At 41.0% G+C, this 20,319-nt stretch overlaps 1 protein-coding gene across 10 annotated transcripts in view; it reads left to right on the top strand.

Annotated features, from left to right (window-relative positions):
* ATRX (ATRX chromatin remodeler) overlaps positions 1-20,319 on the top strand; it is a 139,942-nt gene that overhangs the window by 31,107 nt on the left and 88,516 nt on the right. For all 10 annotated transcript variants that reach the window (XR_006274471.1, XM_038415175.2, XM_038415176.2 and 7 more), the window contains 3 exons: positions 10,395-10,504; positions 13,114-13,181; positions 14,198-17,139. Coding sequence is in view for 9 of the 10 variants with exons in the window: in XM_038415175.2 (XP_038271103.1) it covers positions 10,395-10,504; positions 13,114-13,181; positions 14,198-17,139 (3,120 nt within the window). In the remaining variant the exon portion in view is untranslated. The remainder of the gene's footprint in view (positions 1-10,394; positions 10,505-13,113; positions 13,182-14,197; positions 17,140-20,319) is intronic.

The raw sequence follows: 20,319 nt of genomic DNA, 5'->3' as shown, positions 1-20,319 counted from the left end.
CTGCCGGATCTGCCTGGTTGGTCCTACTGGGGGTTGTGGCTGCAGTATCCGCCTTCAGAACCTTCCCGCTCCACTTGAGAGGTATCTTTTTATCTTGTCTCTTTGACCATCATGGAGTTGGAATTCCAAACCAATGTTGGAAGCTGTTTCACTTAGTCTGACTCCAAAGGTACTGCTGGAACTCCAGACGCTGCAATGTCTTTGACTCCCTCCTCACCCCTGGATGACTACTGTCAATTCCAGGAATTTTTATGTAGGGTGGCTGCTGCTCTCCATGTTCCACTGGAGGAAGTACAGGACAAACAGCACCAGCTGCTTGATATCTTATGTACCTCGGTACCAGCCAGAGTGGCTCTACTGATCAAAAATGCCATTCTTCAACCAGCCCAGATTGTCTGGCACACTCTAGCCACTTGCACACCCACCCCCAAGGGGGTGGAGATGAAGTACTATGTACCTGAAAAGGGGTCTGAGTTTCTGTTCTCTCATCCCCCCACCCAATTCCCTCATCATACAGGCTGCGATGGAGTGGGCCCAGCAACATCATGCATACTCCACCCAGCAGACAAAGAGGGCAAGCAACTGGACCTGGGTTGCAAGGTATTCTCCTCTGCCAGCCTCCAATTTCATATCTCCAGATACTTGGCTCTATTAGCTAAATACAGTTTTCTTACCTACAGGAAGCTGGGAGACTTTGCAGACAAACTTCTCCAGCAGGACTGAGCTTGCTTCCAGGCTATCCTACAGGAGGGGAAACTAGTTTTGAGAACGAGACTCCTGGACGTAGCAGACACTTCTTCACGGATGATGGCTATGGAATTGCTATGCGGAGGGAGTCATGGCTGCCTTCGTCAGGTTTCCCAAGGGAAGTCCCGAACAGTATAGAACAGTGGTCCCCAAACTGTGTGGCATGCCCCCCTGGGGGGATATGGAGGAATGTTTGAGGGGGTGCATGGAGAAGCCTGGATCAGCCCCTATGCTAGGTAGGGAGGGAGCACCACCCAGTCGCAGCGCCAACCCCAGTCACAGGTCTGGCCCCAGACCAGCTCCTCCCCCATCCCCGGTTCTGCCTCCAGCTCTGCCTTCGGCCACGTCTCATCTGGTGAGCCAATTATGCAGTAATGGTGGTGTTGGTGGGGCTTAGACATATTCCATTACCGGTAAGGGGGGTGAGACAGGAAAAGTTTGGGCACCACTGCCATAGAGGACCTCCCTTTCAATGAATCTAATCTCTTTAATTGGAAGACTGATGAGTCCCTCCACTCCATTAAAGACTTCAGCGCCACTCTGCTGTCTCTGGGTATCTACATACCAGCATCCAAGTGCAGGTTTTACCACCAGCAACCGGTCAACATTCTAGAGCTCCCCATTTCTTCCACCAGCAGTCCTGTGAGCTGCCTTGTAAATGGCAAGACCAATGGCCCCACCCTCTGGGTTCTTCATCACAACCTACAGCATCTTGTACTCAGTCTTTGCAGAAGCAATACTTCTGAGGGCACCTAGAGAGCCAGTAACCACCCTACCTCATGCTATACTTCTGAGTCCCCCCTTCAGGGAGTGTCTGTGATACTTGTTTCCAGTTTGGAGTGCAATAACAATGGACAAATGGGTTCTGGATGTCATTTGACATGGCTATATGATTAAGTTTGTGATGTTACCTCATCCACGTCCTCTGGCTTCGCCTCAGGGACCACTCTCACGACAGTAACCTTACTCTAGAAGTGGTCTCCCTACTGCAAAGGGGAGCGATAGAACATGTTCCTGTGGCCAGACTGGACGCAGGGTTTTATTCTACTTATTTCCTAGTCCCCAAGAACATAGGCGGTGGGTATAATAGGCCTGGGGAGGCTCTGTCTCTCCTGTCGCGGCCACCAGACCCCTGGTTGCGATGTTTGGTGATGAAGTTTTTGCTTCATTAGGCCCCGTGCAGGTTCTGGGGTGGCTGAGGAGGCGGTATGTGCTATTCAGCTTCCCGGGTTCATTGGTAATATCACTTGACTCCAGAGAGATTACTGAGGAACCCACGAAGCTGAATTTGAAATATTATCTCAGCCGCCCCGGAACCTGCATTGGGCATATCAAAAGCATTGGGAGACGCTTTTCCCTTGGGTGGCTTGTGGTCTGGGGAGGGAAGGTGCAGCTATAGCTGCCCTGGGGCTTCTTTGGGTGGGGATGGGGGTGCTCCGGGCAAGTGGAACGGGGGCTCGGGGCTTCAGCCCAGGGCTGCTCTAGCCAAGGGGGGGCGGATGCTTGTGGCTTTGCCCACCCAGTGCTCCTCTGGCCAAGAATGTGGGGGGCGCTCAGGGCTTTGGCCAGTCCAGAGCTCTTCCGGCCAGGGATGTGGGGGGTGAGGATGCGTTCTGGCCTTCAGCCAGCCTGGGGCTTCTCTGGCCAAGGGGCAGGGTGCTCAGAGCTTCAATAAGCCCAGGGCTCCTCTGGCCGGGGGGCAGAGGGACGATGCTCAGGGCTTCTCTGGGCAGTGGGGAGGGGGTGCTTGTGTCTCCAGCTGTGGGAGCGCGGGTGGAAGTGGCAGAGCTGGGGGCTGGCCTTCCCGAAGCGGGGCTCCACCCTCTGCCCATGCTGAAGAAGAAAACCGATCTTAAACCTCTGTCATCTCAACCGCTTCATATGCAAGCCAAAGCTTCATATGGTCACCATAGCAGCCACGATTACTTTGTTAGAAAGGGGCATATTGTTTATGGCCCTTGATCTGTAGGACGCTTACTTCTACGTGGATATCCATCCTCCCACAGACGTTTCCTGAGATTCACGGCAGACCTCTGTCACTTCCGATACAGGATTTTACCGTTCCAAATCACTGCTCCATGGGTCTTCACCAAAGTTTTCTCGGTACTGGCAGCCCATCTCCTGTGCCAAGAGAATCTTGATGATTGGCTGCTAGCAGCATAATGAAAAGGGGAGAGTTGCGCCTTGACCTCCATGTTGCTCACACTCCACTCCTCTTTGGGGGTGAGTGTAAACACTGAAAAGTTGACTTTGGATCCTATACAGTTCCTGGAATTCATTGGGGCCAACATCCATGCAATCTTGGCATGCGCCTACCTACTGGAGGACAGGTTCCAGACCCTACAAGAGCTGAGTTTCCAAGAAGAAAAGGAGTACTTGTTGCACCTGAGAGACTAACAAATTTATTTGAGCATAAGCTTTCGTGAGCTACAGCTCACTGCATCCGATGAAGTGAGCTGTAGCTCATGAAAGCTTATGCTCAAGTAAATGTTAGTCTCTAAGGTGCCACAAGTACTTCTTTTCTTTTTACGAATACAGACTAACACGGCTGCTACTCTGAAACCTGAGTTTCCAAGGTGATTTTGAGTCCTTCTGTTCAGGCCAAGACTTACCTTTCTCGGCCACTTGGCGGCTTGCACATATGATACCGCCTTCACTTGTCTCCACTTTTGCTGCCTACAGTTGTGGCTCTGCCAAAGTTTCTGCCAAAGGTTGTATCCTACTTTCATCTTAACCAGTTTGTACACTTAACCTCTTTCGTTCCGGAAGAATACTGCCTTCACTCCCTTGACGTCTGCCGGGCCTTGACTGTCTGTCTGCAGAGGACGAGATCTCCTGGGACCTGACTGTCTATCTGCAGAGAACTAGACTTTTTATCGCTAGAGTGGGAAGAATTAAAGGGCAAGTGATCTCCGCTCAGAGGGCTTCTAAGTGGGTTTCAGGGTGCATTATGCCCTATTATCAGTTATCAGAACTGTCTCCACTCCTTGGGGTACAAGCCCACACCATGAGAGCGCAAGCATTGACCAAGCTGTGCTTCATGACGTACTGCTTATGGACATATGTAGGGAGGCAACATGGATTTCAGTACATACATTCTCTTTCTATTACGCTTTGACGCGAGACTCTGCGACGGATGCCTCATTCTGTGCAGCTGTTCTCCGTTCCACAGTTCCATCATCTTCTTCACACCCTTCACTTAGCTAGATACTGCTTGTTAATCACCCTCAGTGGAATACACTAGGGACCATTGCTAGAAGAGGAGGAGGTTACTTACGTGTAACTGGACGTTCTTCGAGATGTGTGGTCCCTATCTATGTTCCAGTCCCGCCCTCCTCCTCCTTTGCTGGGGATTTCTTGGTTTGCAGTGGAGAAAGAACTGAGGGCATGGTTGGTCCGCGCCGCCCTTTATCGCCTCAGACGAAACTATGAGGTGGAGCAAGAGCACGTGCATGGACCAACGGACGCTACTACTTTCAAAATCTCTGATTTGGATGCATGGCGCATTTATATAACCCCTCAGTGGAATACAGAGGGACCGCACATCTTGAAGAACCTCCAGTTACATTTATGTAACTTCCTTTTATTGCAAATAAATCTTATCAAATTATCTTTTTTGGGGGAGGGGGGTGAGACTAGAAGGTTGGTTCATAAAGGTAATAGTATTGATTTACTAGACTTCTGTGAAAGGCATTTGACTTGGATCCGTACAACATTTTGATTAAAAAAAAATCCTAAAATGATATAAAATCAACATGGCACATGTTAAATGATTTAAAACTGTCTGATAGGTCTCAAAATGTAATTGTAAATGGGGGAATCTGTCATCAGGCAGGTGTTTTTTGTACCGGGGGTCCCATAGGGACTGGTTCTTGGCCCTATGCTATTTAACGTTTATCAGTGACCTGAAAGAAAACAGAATTACAGAGAATGTTTGCAAATTACTTAAAGACTAGGGGAGTGGTAAAATAATAAAGATGACACTGATACAGAGCAATCTGGGTTGCTTCATGAACTGAGTTTAAGCGTGAACTGGTTTTTCAATACAGTCCAATATAAAGTCACACATCTAGGAACAAAGAGTGCAGGCCATGCTTATAGGATGAGGACCTGGGAGACAGTGCCAGTGAAAAAGATTTGGGAATCATGGTGGATAATCAGCTAAATGTGAGCTTCCAGTGAGAGACTGAGGCCAAAAGGGCTAATGTGATACTTGGATGTACAAACGGAAATATCCAGGAATAGAGAAGTTATTTTACCTGTGTGTTTGGTGCTGGTGCAACATTTCTTGGAATACTGGGTGTCTAGTTCTGGTCTCCACAATACAAGAAAGATGTTGAAAAATTGGAGAGGGTTCCGAGAAGACCCATAAGAATAACTGAAGGATTGGAAAACATGAGACCAAAGGAACCATGCTTTCAGTGATGGTTAACTGGTAACTAGATCACAATCTGTAAGTACCTAAATAAGGAAGATACATTTGTTACTAGAATGATCTTCCTTCTAGCATACAAAGGCAAACCTAGTATCCAGTGGCTGGAAGTTGAAGCTAAACAAATTCAATCTCAAAATAATGTGCACATTTTTAACAGTGAGGGTAATTAACCATTGAAACAGCCTGCCAAGGGTTTTGGTCGACTTTCCGTCACTGGAAATGTTTAAATCAAGATTGTATCTTTTTCTAAAAGATGTGGTCTAGTTGAAACAGGAACTAATTCAGTGAGGTCCTGTGACCTGTGTTATGCAGGAGGTCAGACTAGATCATCACAAAGGTCCCTTCTGGCTTTGGAATCTATGAAACTTTCCATAGCTTGGTCTGCTTTTCTTCACCAGAGCAAACATTGATTAGATTTGGTTGTTTGTTTTAACCTGGAGGAAAGATCAGCAAATGTAAACTATCTTGTTCCAGGGCAGCCAAGGACCAAGATTTGGGCTTGCATGCTTTCCTGGTATGTTGTGGGTGAAAGGACTGTTACATGCCTTCTCCCTCTTTCATTTAGTTTCCAAAAGTCTTAAAGATAGGGCAGGGACCAGATTAATTTGACTTCTCCAACCTGGGTCAGTTAGGTATTCAATGGCCTTTACAAGGAATCCCTTATCTTTTCTCATCAGTAATACATCTCTTATTTTAAAAGAACAGCAGCCATTTTCATCCAATTTTTTAATCTTTTCATCAGTCATCTTGGTTTCTGAGTACTTGCAGGTTAAACCATTTCATTTCTCTTTAGAGTTAAGAAATTTCTTTTTTAGAATGGCAGGAACCAAGGAAAACATATGCTTTAAAAATGTCAAGCTTTTGCAGGTGATTTAACAGTGTTAAACCTAAGATTTGTTCAATCCCTTTACCTTTAAAATAAAAAAGTTTGTATCCTCAATATGTATACATTTATAAGCAGCTTCTGCCTGCCATGTACCAGTGGTGAGGTGATTCTACTTTTTCTGACCTCTGAGCTTTTTGGAGAGTCTTTTGCCCTCACACCTACACCATAAAATACAGGGAATATATCTGGACTAGAGTTTGTAGTCCTGTTTTAATTTGCCATGGGTAAATGATGCAACTTTGTGTTCTGTAACAAACATTTGTGGAGCATCTAGATTACTATTTATAAAGGCGGTTAGTTAACTGATTGCCTGTTAATTTGATCCAAGAAAAAATTCTTCCATTTCCTAGCAAGTTATAAGTTTTAAGAAAAAATACAGGCAGCGTTATATACTGATATTAAATAACTATTACATGTTATTACTTCGGGCAGTTCCACCATCCTTGTGGAATACAGTGTAACGGGGATTAGCCATAACCCCCTCTTCCTTACTAACATCACTTTCTGATGTGGTTACCGGGGGGCAGTCTTTGAAGAAAGAATGTTGAACTTTTGCCCAGAAATTTCAAAGGGAGGCTTACATCAATTTAATAAGAATGCAGGCCATGTTATTCAGTTTTGTCCTGGGCTTGGGTCAAAATTTTGAAACCTAAGTGCCTAAAGTTAGGCTCCTAAATTCTTGCTTAGCTTCTTAAATAGAAGTGACCTTTCAGACTTACGGAGTGTCTGCAGCTTCCGTTGGAAAAAAAGATCTGCTTTTTTGTGTTCAGTTCACAAAGCATTCTTCTCTTGAGTCTGGAGCAAGATCAAAAGAATGGTTTACTAGGGGTTGCTTCTGTCCTTGTTTAAATAATACTCCTGGGTGAATGCTGTGTCGAAAAATGAAAAATTCTGCACACATTTTAAAATTCTGCAAAATTCTGGCTATTTTATTTGTCAAAATCACACAATACAGTCATGTCAGTTTCAATTACTTTGGTAATTTATTTCACAATACCTGTCAACAAGTATGTCTGTAACTGTTACAGGCAACAAATAAGATTGAGGGAAATGTTTTTTTGACAAATAGATTCCTTACTAGGCATATTAATACAAAACTTTGAATAATTCATTTAAACTATAATACAGAAACGTATTTCCTACATGCTTCAGAAGCAGTTTAAAGGCTTGGGGGAGTCGGGGGTAATGGAGGAGCTGAGGAAGAGGGAAGGAGCTTGGGATTGAACCTTGAGGGTTGTTGGATGTGGGTAGGAGGAGTATGGAACAGTTGTTTTTTTTTTTTTTGTTTTGTTTTTTTTGTGTGGGGTAAAGGGATTATTAGGAAGTCTTCCCCCTGCAGACTCTGGTTGACCCCTAGCCTCTCATTCAGTCAGGCACATCTGCCACTGCCCCAAGTGTCCCTCTACCCTCCTGTTCCCATGTGGCCCTGCATCCCCACGCAGCCACTTTCTCCTCCTGTCTCCATGTGTCTCTGCACCCTCACTCATCCATCCCCTCCCCTGTCCTCGTGTCCCTGCACCCCCACTCCCATTCGATTCCCCCCCATCTTTTCCCCATCAGCCCTTCTGAACCACAGTCTATGACACCCTTCCCTTCCCCCAGCAGCCCGATGTGCCCCATGCTGTCCATCCACCTATATCCCATGCCTCTTGACCTGGCCCCACAGGCAGCGTGCTATGAGGAGTGCAGTCCTTCTTTTCCTTCTATGTGCAGCTGAGGCTGCTTCCTCCTGGGAGCAGCTGCTGTCCTGGCGCCACAGCAGCTCCTGGTCAGTGAAAGACGTAATTGCAGGACTTCTCCGGCAGAAAGTATTTTCTGTGGAGAAAAAAATATTCTGCGCAGGACATGAATTCTGCATGTGCGCAGTGGTGCAGAATTCCCCCAGGAGTAAAATAAGCACTCCCTTCAGAAGGTTACCTTCTGTTAAATGGAGTTTTCCTAATATATTGCTTCTGAAGAGTCATATATCAGCCCTTCCTTCTTCAGAGTCTATAAATACTCAAGAAGAGTGAGGGTCAGAGAGTGGGTAGAAGGGTTATGTGATCTTTTATAGTACCATTTTCTAGAATGCTCAGATCCAAGGATCCCATAATAGTTATGCAGTTAAAGGTTTCTTGGCTCCTGAGCGCGATACATGATGCCTACATTGTGGTTCTTCAGCGGTAACATGTTTGGACAACTCAGTTTTTGGGGTAGTAGCCTTCTGTTTTGCAATGTTTCATGTCTTCTTTATATGATGTATTTAAATAGCTGCCTCCAAACTGCCGAGTGTGGTGGTATTTGTTCCTACAGAAATATCTAAAGGTCCTAATACATGCAACGGGTGAGTGGGATGTGGAGAGGATAGTTTTGCAGCAATTCTACAGTTTTTCATGTCTTCCTGAAAATTCTGTATTGCTTCACATTGGAATTCCTTCATAGTTTTGATTCCAAAAGATATTTATTTTGTCTCAGAATCATTAGGCTTGTATGAACTAAGATGATGCATGGGTTTAACTAAAGGTGTGATGATATTAATGTCTGTACGGTATATGATGGTAAATTGGTGCAGTGTCACATCTCTAGTTAAAAAGGTGCAACTTTGTGTATAGAGAGAGCCTTTGTGTTGTTTGCTGGTGCTTTCTACTGTTTCATGTCCAGCTGATGGGCCAGTGATTGCTTTTTGTTGATTGCAAAACACTATAAAAACAGTGCGGTGTTATGTAAAATTTTACATAGTGAGTAGCATTCATTAGTTTGTGGAAACTTAATTGTGTATTTTTCTAACATATTTAAATGAATATAGTACTTGTGAAAACTGCCAAGTTGGTACCCCTGGAAATGAAAATCCTAGTTCTATCCATGAAACAAGCATAGCATAGGCTGTAGCAGTGCAGATTTTCCCCACGCTGACATGGTAGTATGCTTGCACCATATTTTGGAGGGATTATGTCTGCACTAGCCTCTTAACCTCTAGATAGTGTCCAATGTATCTTTGGCTGTCTTCTAAATGTGACAGTTTTGGTAATGTTTTGTGTGTTGCTTCCTGTCCACTGTATAATGGACAGAGACTAGCAACTCATCTTACATTAGACAGCAAGCACTCATTGGCTGATGATGACTTTTGACAACTATCATCTTGGGCCACATTTGGTCTTGTGACCTAGTTGTCAAAGGCTCTGTATTTTATTAGTGATTGCCCCATAACCATCTAGCTCCTGTCTTCCTTAACTATTCCTCCTTTCCCCTAAAATACAAGTTTTGGTTAAACCGAATGTTTCAGAGACCCTTGCTGCTTGCAGCTGTACTGATAGACATGGCCTTACTTTTTATCTTGAAATATTTTTAGTGATGGTAATGTAAACCATTTGAGCAAGAACAGACATGTAACTTTATTTTAAAAAAATAACCTTGCAGTATAGCTTGAATAAAAACTAGCATAACAGTCAGAATATTGATATAACCAGGTATTTATATACTATGCAAATCTGGTGAAATTTCTGTCAGGATAGACAGAGTTTTGAACACTCTGATATTCATGAAAATAGAACACTTACTTATAATAGCATATGTAGTATAAAATTACTGACCAGATATACTAATGGCAATATTCTTTGATTCAGATCTTGTCATGGTCATCCATACTACTAGTCTACAGTATTGAAATAGGCTGTATCTGGCACACACCTTAGTACAAGTGGTGGCTATTTACCTTCTGAGCAAAAGAGTATTAAACATATACTTCGTACTCGGCTTTGGCAGCGAGGAACTTCTAGGTGAAATTCAGGATTTTAATTACCATTTTCAAAGTGGCACACCTCCGTCAAGAGCTGCTTTTCACAGTTTGTATTCATATCAATCTAGTGAACCACGCTTAAGGTCCTAAAGGATGAGGCTTGAGTGGGCATGGAGTTTCTTAGTAACAAGATGTCAACTATGGAATTTATTTATAAACTGCCATGGTATTTTATGAAGAAGAAGAAGAACTGAAAGTTGAGGGATTTTACTGTACAATGCAGGACCATGATTAAATATATTTTTACTGACAGTTCAAGTATGTCCTCATAAAATAACAATTTAATCCAAGTATATAATCTCACAAAGGAAGAATTTTTTTCCCCTGGATAAATTTTAACCAGAAAGCAGCTAATGGCCCAAAAACTCTTCATTAGCCTTTTAAAAAAAGGTGAGTGGTTATAGAAAGCTTCCTCTAAAGCTGGGTGGGTTTTGAAGTGGGTTTTGAAGTAAACAAATAATTTGACAAACCAAAATGTTGTAACAAGGAAACACAATAGTTGTTCATAGATTTCTTTTAAAAACTAATATGTCATTTATAATCCTCTATAGAGGAAGGACTGCATGGAATTGTAAGCTGTACAGCCTGTGGGCAACAGGTGAACCATTTTCAAAAGGATTCCATCTATAGACATCCTACACTGAAAGTTCTTATCTGTAAGGTATGTAATAAACAGTGCCTCCATGTGCCTTCTCATTTCTTAAAAAAAGTGATCTATCACTACTTGTTCTCTGTGTATTGTTTTCTCTTGTTAGCCTGTTAAACTTTGCAATGTACATAAACAAGGAAACTGGTAGCAGAAAAGGGAAAAGCAAGTATTAAAATGTGAAGTTACTTTGATAAAGCTTATACACCACAAATGTTTAATTTATTGTGGTTTCTTGGGAATTAGTTTTAAAGTGTTAATAATTTTGGAATATATCACAAAATTACTCTCATTTTGGTGTTTATGGTGTTATATGCTATAATGGGGCTCCAAATCAGTCTGCCTCTCCTAAGAGGCATAGCACAGAAGGCTCAGCACCAAGGTAAGGAAGAAGAGGTGACTTTAAGGTCTCCTTTGCACCACTTGGAACTAGGCAGCTACCTGGAGTTCAAACAGCCCCTGATATAAATTAGATCAATGACAGGGTCCGCTCTACCTTATGGCAACTTTCCCACTGGCTGGGTATGGGCAGCACCACAGTCCAGAATTCTGTAGCACTGACCACTATGGGGAGATCACCTCCAACCTGTGTCCATTCCATCATGCCCCTACATTAAAGCCTTTGAAGGAGGCAGTATAGGGTGGCCTATGTTTGCCCAATGCTGTGCCTGCCATGGGGGAATTCACCCATGCCCTGTTGTGTCAATTCTTTAAACTGGTGGAGTCATAGGCCCACTGGCAGCCAAGCTCCCCCTGCCCCGACTCCTCCTTCCCCTGCCCCCAGCGCGCTGCATACCCACTGCTCCCCCTCCCTCCCTCCCTCCCAGTGCTTCCCGGCCCCACCCCCACTCTCCCACTGCCTAACAGCTGTTTGGCGGTGCTTAAGACTTTCCGGGAGGGAGGGGGAGGAGGAGGAGGAGCGGGGACGTGGTGTGCTCAGGGGAGAAGGCGGGAAGGGGGTTGGGACTTTGGGGAACGGGTGGAATGGGGGCAGGGTGAGGGCGGGGCCAGGGGAGGGGTTGAGCACCCACTGGGAGAGGGGAAGTCGGCGCCAATGGGCAGAGTGGCATGTAGAGTCTGTGATGTGGGCTGTATTTGGCCTTCAGGTATTTAAGTTGGTCTAGTACTATATCCTTAAGGATTGACACACTGGATCTGAACTGAGGTCTATCTTGTCCAGTATCCTGACTCGGACAATGGGCCAATACCAGCTGCTTCTCAGGAAATTACAAAATCTCTGAAGAAAGTAGCTACAGAATAACCAGTCCACAAGGAACATTGCTTCCAGTCCCATTGTAACTCTGAATAGTCAAGTTATATATATTTATCTGAGCATAAGCTTTTGTGAGCTACAGCTCACTTCCATCTTTTTGCGGATACAGACTAACACAGCTGCTACTCTGAAACTAGTTTTGTATATTCGTCCAATCTATTTTTTTTAATCTCGCTAAACTCTTAATCTCAATTATGCCTTTTGTCAGTGAGTTCTGCTGGTTAATTGTGAGGTGATATTTACTTTTATCAGTTTTACATTTCCTTTCTTTTAAATTCATTGAATGCTGCCTTGTTTTTTAATATTATAAGAAGGGAGAACAGATCAGGAATTCTCTATACCTTTCATTATTTTCTATCCCTGTATCATTTCCTTTCTTATTTGTCTCCTAACTAAGGTAACAGTTCCAGACTTTTCAATATCTCATCATGGGGTGTTTTCCTATGTCTCTTAGGGTGCATCATTACTTTACACACACCATATGTAGATAGATCCTGAAACTGTTTTTCAGGATTGTGATGACAGTGGGTACAAGTGAGGTCAGCATTTGGTCTACAGTCTTTTGTCAGCCCTTGTTCAAGGAAAACTGATAAGTCACTGGAGCTCTACTTAAATAAAGACTGAATAAGGACTTCAGAATTTGACCTAACCAATTCAGGAACCGCAGTCATTACTATTAATCAAGTGGGCTTAATGTTTAGCAGCTTTTGGTAGTGCACAAATCTTATTTAAAACGTTTTAAACTTAATTTCATAAACTCTGTTCCTGTACAAATTGTTGCTTGCTAACATCAACAGCAACAACATGAGGTTGAAATGATAGTTGCAGCTACGCAGGGGGTTTTGTTAGTTTAGCTATCGTGGTCAGGGTTTTTTTTGTTTGTTTTTTGCTTCCTTCCACGCCCCTGACCAATGTAGCTATGCAGACATAAGTGTAGACCAATACTGAAAATAAAAATAATAGTCAACTTGGAAGTTTTAGAATAAAAGACAAAACCTGTGGCCTTCAAAAGAAGGCAAACATATTTAATTTTCAAATAAGGCTTGTACCATTCAATTCAGAAAAGTCATTGTTTAGGTGCTGCTGTGTCTTTGGAGTGTTAAGATTAGTTACAATTTTGTAAACAGCAGGTGAAAATGAGAGAGAGAGAGAGAGAGAGAGAGAGATTGAGAGAGAGAGCGCGCATCTTAAAGGGATTTCTAGTTTTCATTTATAGACGGTGATCTGAAGTTCTAAGAACATTTTAAGAGTCTGACTTTAATGCGTTCATTAGATTAAGTCATAAAGATTTATTAAAATCCATCTCACTTTAATTGAAAAAAAATTCCTTGTCCACCTATTTTCCTTGCAGACTTGTTACAAATATTATATGAGTGATGACATTAGCCGTGATTCAGATGGAATGGATGAACAGTGTAGGTAAGTATGTAAACACTATTATAATATTACCCACGTCAATTAAAACAATAATGAAATGCCCACTGTCCAGCCAACAGACCCATAATATTATGTTGGTATTTCAATTTCAAATTTTAGTACAAACTAGGAAAACATAAATATAAAGAAATCCAGTAATTAGCCCTTTTAGTTTAAAGTTGAATATCACATGACTAAAACCTAAACATCAGTTTATGTATACTTAGTTAAGTTTCCATATATGTCTTCTGATCATTATCCCATAAATAGCATTTATCTGTGGGCCACTGAAGCTCACTTTCCCAGAGAAAACTTGATATATTGGTCTGTAAACTGCAAAGCAACTAATATATATGTAAGAGGTAGAAGCTGAAACCCTCACTCACTCTTATGTCATCAACCAGAGGCCACATTATCTCATATTACTATCCAGATATGGTCCAGTCAGAACTTTGCATCTGTCCAGTAAACCAAGAATAGGTTTATTCTATCCCGTTCACTTTCTGGTCTTGGTCAGACTGTGCGCTCCAGACGTGTTCCAAAAAGAAAAATTTTCTCCTACATACACGGAGTGTACACAATTCAGGACACCTTCGTCCCCCCATCCAGAACCCCTGCAAAATGGGCCTCAGTAGCCCTGTACCTGTTATATGGGTCAGAAAGGGAGGTGCAGTTTGTATCATTGTATTACAAAAGACCATACTCTTTTATAATTCTCGTACTGAACAGGGAAGACTTAAGTTTCTTTCATGTGGCAATTTTTTAGGTTCTCCTGCTAGGCAAGTTCTCCTGGAAGCTAGGCAAGGCTTTTTGGAGCTGTACTTGAATATTTCTGGTTTTCTGAACTGTTAGTTCAACATTTTAATCTACTGGCTTTCAATGTCTTTTGTTAATTATTGTGCTTCAGTAATGTTCTAAATTAGTAAATATCTGCTTGCCATCTTTTGAAATGAAAATTTTGCCTTTGATGTAATTTGTTTTGGGGTAGCATTTTTAACATTTCCCAATCATCATTTCAGATGGTGTGCTGAAGGTGGAAATTTAATTTGCTGCGACTTTTGCCATAATGCCTTCTGCAAAAAGTGCATTTTGCGCAACCTGGGCCGAAAGGAGCTGTCAGCCATAATGGATGAAAATAACCAATGGCATTGCTACATTTGCCACCCAGAACCTTTGTTGGACTTGGTCACTGCATGTGACAGTGTTTTTGAAAATTTAGAACAGTTATTGCAACAAAACAAGAAGAAGATCAGAGTTGAGAGTGAAAAAAGTAAAATATATGATCATACACTCAAATGTTCTCCAAAGAGAAACATTTCAAATTGTAATGGAGAAGAAAAGAAATTAGATGACTCATATTCTGGTTCTTTAACCTATTCCTATAAAGCACTAATGGTGCCAAAAGACATGCTTAAAAAGACAAAAAAACTGGTTGAGACCACAACTAATATGAACGCTAGTTTTGTAAGTTTTTTGAAAACGGCAGTAGACAATTCAGAAATAAACTCTACCATACAGCTACGTCAGCTGAAAGCTTTTAAATCTGTGTTAAGTGACATAAAAAAAGCTCATTTAGCATTAGAAGAAGATCTGAATCAAGAGATTCAAGCTTTGGATGTTAAAATCAAAGAGAAGAATACCAAAGAGAAAAAAACTGATATTAAACTAGAAAAAAGTGAGGTGAAAAGAGATGAAATAAAGGAACATGTAGAGTTGAAAGAGGACACTGTAAAGTCAGTGAAAAAAGCTGTGTCAGAGCATCCTAACAATGAGCCCATGGACCAAAATGTTCCAGCAACACAACAAACAGAAAACAAGAATACTAGCAGTGAAGATAAAAAGTCTGAGACAAATGAAGAGCCTCAGTATGAACCTAATAGTACTGAGGCTTTAGACATGGATATTGTGTCTGTTCCTTCATCAGTCCCTGAAGATATTTTTGAAACTCTAGAATCGGCTATGGAAACTCAGAGTGCAGCAGATGAACAGGGCACTGGAAGTAAAGCAACAGAGCTGGAGACAGTAAATGCAAATATAAAATGTACTACACCTTCAAAAGACATTAAAGGAGGTACCAAGTTGAAAGCATCAGCTAAAGTAAGAAAAGAATTGTTTGTAAAACTTACTCCTGTTTCCCTTTCTGATTCTCCAGTTAAAGCTGAAGATCAAGACAGTAATCCAGTAAAGGGAGATCAGAATGCTGATGCAACACCCAAGGCAGAAAACTGTGATTCTGGAAAAGAAAATCATTACATTGGTAATGAACGCTCACCTGAAAACGAAACTGTCCTCTTGGTAGAGGAATCTGATCTCAGGAGGTCTCCACGTGTGAAGACTACACCTCTGAGGCGTCAAACAGACATGAATCCTTTAACATCTAATTCAGAAGAGGACAGCAATGATGCATACTGTGAGAAGCGCAAGCAAAAATCATCAACCCAGTCAAGGAGAAAAAAAGATAAAAGACATTCTTCTGACAGTACTACTGATCATCCTAAACCTAATAAGCTTTCTAAATCAAAAAAAGCAGACATATTGGACCAAAGTTCGGATTCAGATGAGATGCCAGCAGTCCTTAAAGAAGTAGCCATGATGAGTCCTAGTTCCTCAGATATTGATAGCAATAGTGAGACATCCAGTAATCAGAAGAATGCTTTAAATGATCTAACGAAACAAACAGTGAAGTATGAGAATGGAAAGCGCAAAAGAAAAAGCTCCACTTCTGGTTCAGATTTAGTTGCCAAAAAAGGCAAATCAACTAAAGGCTCCACTTCTGCAAAAAAGAAACGACAGAACCCTTCAGATTCTTCAAATTATGACTCAGAGTTAGAAAGAGAGATAAAGAGTTTGAGTAAAATAGAGTCTGCAAAAAAAGCCAAAAAGAAATACCCCATAAAAGAAGAGAATTATGATTCTTCTGAAGATGAGCAGAATAAAAAAGGATCTACTAGTAAGAAAAAAATAAATTTGATGAAACGGCAGGTTGAATCATCTGATGATGCTGAGAAGTCATCCCCAGAAAAAGAGATTAGTCATTCTTCTGAAGATAAAAAAATTAGGAAGGGGCAAGCAGTCAATGAAAAGAAAAACAGAGATTTACAAGAAAGAACTTTGAAGGGGAAGCATGACGGATCATCTGATACTGAGAAATCATCCCTGGAGAAAGAGGAGAGTTGTCATTCTTCTGATGGTAAAAAGAGACCAGAAGCAAAAGAAAAGAAAAACAGAAATTTGAAAAAGAGAAAGGTACAGAATGATTCTTCTTTGGACGGAACTGAGAAGTCTGCAGAGAAGGAGCAGAGTTGTGATTCTTCAGAAGACAAAACCAAGAATAAAAAAGAAACAGAAGGTAAAGAAAACAAAAAAGAAAACTTGAAAAAGAAAAATTATAAGAAAGAACAGGATGGTGGTTCTTCTGATGGAGATAAATCATCCCCAGAGAAAAAGAGTTGCATTTCCTCTGAAAATAAGAATAAAAAGGAAATGGCTGTTGAGGAAAAGAGAGAGAGAAATTTGAGAGAGAGAACATCGAAGAAGTTGCAGAATGATTCCTCTTCAGATGCTGAGAAGTCCCCAAAGAAAGAGGAGAGTTCTTCTGAAGATGATAAACAGAATAAAAAACGAATAGAAGCTAAAGAAAAGAAAAAAGTAAGCCACAAAAAGAAAACTTCCAAGAAAGAACAGAATGATTCATTGTCCTCTTCTGATGAGGAGCCTTGTGAAGACAATAAAAAAAAGAGTAAAAAGAGTTCAGCTAAGGAGAATAAAAAGGGTAACTTAAAAGTGGAAAAAAGAATTTCTAAAAAACAGAAGGATGACATCACCTGTTCCTCCTCATCAGATGAGGAAGAAAATGAGGACCAGAATTCGGCAGGCGATGGAAGCAGTGATGAGCAGAAGATTAAGCCCGTGACTGAAAGCTTAATACTGTCCTCCAACACAGGATTTTGTCAGTCTTCAGGTGTGCAAAGGTCTACAATTTGATTTGCATATTAATACAGGGAGGTCGATAGTATGAGTTGGGTAGTCATATTAATTTAATAATCTAGTAGTGCAAATGCTTAAGTGAAAATATCTGTAAATGTGACTGTGCATTCCAAAATTTAAGCCATATTTCTAAAACCTGTTTTCTAATGTGATGTGTTCAGAAGTTTTGTGATGTCACTTGCAACCAGTTACCATTTGACTTGTGCTAACCTCGGCAAACAGCCATTTAATTTAATTTACAAATCACCTTGGACTTTTTATTAATTTTAATATGTTTTCTCAGAAGATATTTGAGAAACTAGAGCCATAGTCTGTAATACCAAGTTTGTTGCATTGTAAGTTGGCTTTCTTATGCCTATTCTTAGTTGCTTTTGTCTGTCTAATGAATACAGAACATGAATTGGGTTTAGGTAGTAGAGAACAGGAGAGCTCACATCAGATCTTCTAGCTTTGGGTCATGTAATGGAGAAGAGTATCAAGCCTTGTGGTATAATGTGTCCTTTGGAGAATTAGCTATAGTTTATGCATGTGCACTTTTTAAAGTGGGCCAGATTATCTGTGTGTCCCATGAAATAGATTCTAATAATTTTATTTAACTAAAATGACAACTGTTGCTAAAGTCTATCAGGCTGCTATTTATTATTTGAGCAGATTTTTATGCATTTTAAAAGTGCTTCTGAGAGCATGGGGGCTAATTCTTTTTCTTGCCCAGACTTGAAGGGAGGACCCCCTTTGATCAGCATCTGATTAGTCCTTTATTCTTTAAAAAATTCAAAGCAGCACAGCTGGAACTTTTAGGCTTGGAGAACCTAAAAATAAAGAGGAAGGGTGATCTTGAGGTTAAAAGGGGCACTATCAAATTTAATTTCCAGATGAACAATTTATATCTACGGTTGTTACTAAGATTACTCTGAGAGAGAAACTTTTTCCAGACTGTTTCCATTGGCATTCTACAGTACATTTTTCTGTACTTGATTTCACTGCATTATAGTTGATGCACATCCTTCCCCATGGCTTGTGAGACTGAAGCTGAAACAGAAGATTCAGTAGGCACAGGGCTGGCTCCAGGTACCAGCTTTCCAAGCAGGGGCAGCATTGTGAATGGGACGGCAGTCCTTGTCCCACGGCGGCAATTCGGCAGAGCCCCGCTGCTCTTCCGGGCACGGCGGCAATTTGGCAGCAGCTCTGCCACTGTTGCAGCGGCAGCAATTCGGCAGCGGTTGCTTGGGGCAGCAAAATTGGTAGAGCTGCCCCTGAGTAGGCAGGAGTATGCACAGAAAGGGAAAGGATGGGGACAAGAGGGCATTGTTGCTTCTGGGTCTTCCTTCTCAAAAAAGTAACAAAAAAAAAAAATTGAAAATGTATTTCAAAGATACTGAATCAGAAGATTGATTTATTTATTTAAATGAGTTAATTCAGAAAATTCAAGTGGACAATGTTCCTGTAAAGCACAGACCTCAGGAACTTCCAAGTTCTGTTTCAAGTTCTGCCACAGACTGTTTGACTTCAGGGGAATTACTGAACCTTTGTCTTTTATTTTCCCTATATGTAAAATGGAGAGAATACTTGCCAACAGTACTTTATTCAGTAATGTTTGTAAATTACTTTGAATTCTTTGGATAGAAGGCACTATAAAAGAGCACAGTTTTGTTAACAATATATTGAGCTATTGTTTTTAGAGTAGTTGTTACTGATGCATCTTGTTCATATATTACTATTCTGATTATAATAGGGTCAAAATCTAAAACAGTTATGCAGAAATCTTGTAAAAAAGTTGATTTTCATGTACAGTTAGAGTGGAGCTGGAAAATGCTAATTTACCTAACAAGCAGTGGTGTAATGGATCTGAAGATTCGGTCTTCTAGAGGTTTTTGTTTTTTAAATTTTCTGCTTTAGGGAGAGATGATAATATGCTCAGTGTTAATGTAGGAGCTTCTAATCTACCTAGTATCAATGGATTAATGTTAACCATTCTTAAATTAAAAATGTAAGGCTTTTTGCTGGTCTTGTATAAAAAATTTAGACTGTTCAGAAAGTCTGGCAACTACAGATAGTTCAAGAGACTTTTCTATTTATAAGATATGTTCCCTCTTTGAAGCTACTTTGATTTGGAATAGTGCGATTAACTCTGCTCTGAGTATGCAGTAAGCACAAAATTTAACATAAAGTTTTCTGTACCGCTCTCTTGTGTTCCACCTCAAGAATACCTTAGAGGAGATTTGGTATGTTAAGAGCTACTTAACACTGAGCCATTATCCAAATTCAAGAGGTCATCTTAGGGTAACCAATTCTTCAAGTATGTGTAAGTATGGATTCCAGTGTAGTTGTGCATGCATCGCATACATGTGAGATTGGAGTCTTTGGACTAGAAATGTCTTGGAGCCATGTATGTGCCCTGTGTCTACTATGCTAGAATGCCAGTGAGAAAGGCTGCAGCCCATTCCTCAATTCCTCTTACCACCCATGGCAGTGACATTGAACACTTTGAGTTGAGTTGCTACTAATTTACGTTTGCTGATTATACTACCCAACAATTCTTATCGTGCCAATCATATACCTAACTAGTAGGAAATCTTAGTCTCCAAAAGAGTATTTTTTTACATTGCAAAACCACTACACAGTTTGACATGACATATACAGTCTTTGTTAAGCAGAGGTTCAAAAGTGAAGCTGCTTGATATATAGCTCAGTATTGTGGAGCATTAATAAAAGATTTCACTATACCTGACTTTTTTGCCAGTACTATTAGTCCATTTTTCAGTGGGCTATGAAATTTACATAAGTTCATGCCATTTAATATAAAAATGTAAAGAGAATAGCATTAAAGATATAGAATGTTTTTCCTTAAATGGGCCATAAACTTCAAGACACTACTCAGACAAGGATTTATGGGTGACAAATGGAAACTTAAACAATTATGTCAATGTCTGGCAGCATTTAGGAATTCAAGAATACGTATATAGTAGAGGAGTATACCACAAACCGTAATGGTAATGTACAAGAAAACATCATTTCTGCAGCTTCACGAAAGTGCAAGGTGAAGCATTTTATACAGTTTAAAGAGAGACTCCTCTTCCCCAAATCCTTACATAAAATTACATCAAATAATCTAATAGTGATACCCTATAAGAAAAATGGTTCATCATTTTGTGAA

Source organism: Dermochelys coriacea, chromosome 9 (genome assembly GCF_009764565.3).
Source record: "Dermochelys coriacea isolate rDerCor1 chromosome 9, rDerCor1.pri.v4, whole genome shotgun sequence".
NCBI classification, from domain to species: domain Eukaryota; kingdom Metazoa; phylum Chordata; order Testudines; family Dermochelyidae; genus Dermochelys; species Dermochelys coriacea.
This window is presented reverse-complemented; position numbering and strand designations above follow the sequence as displayed.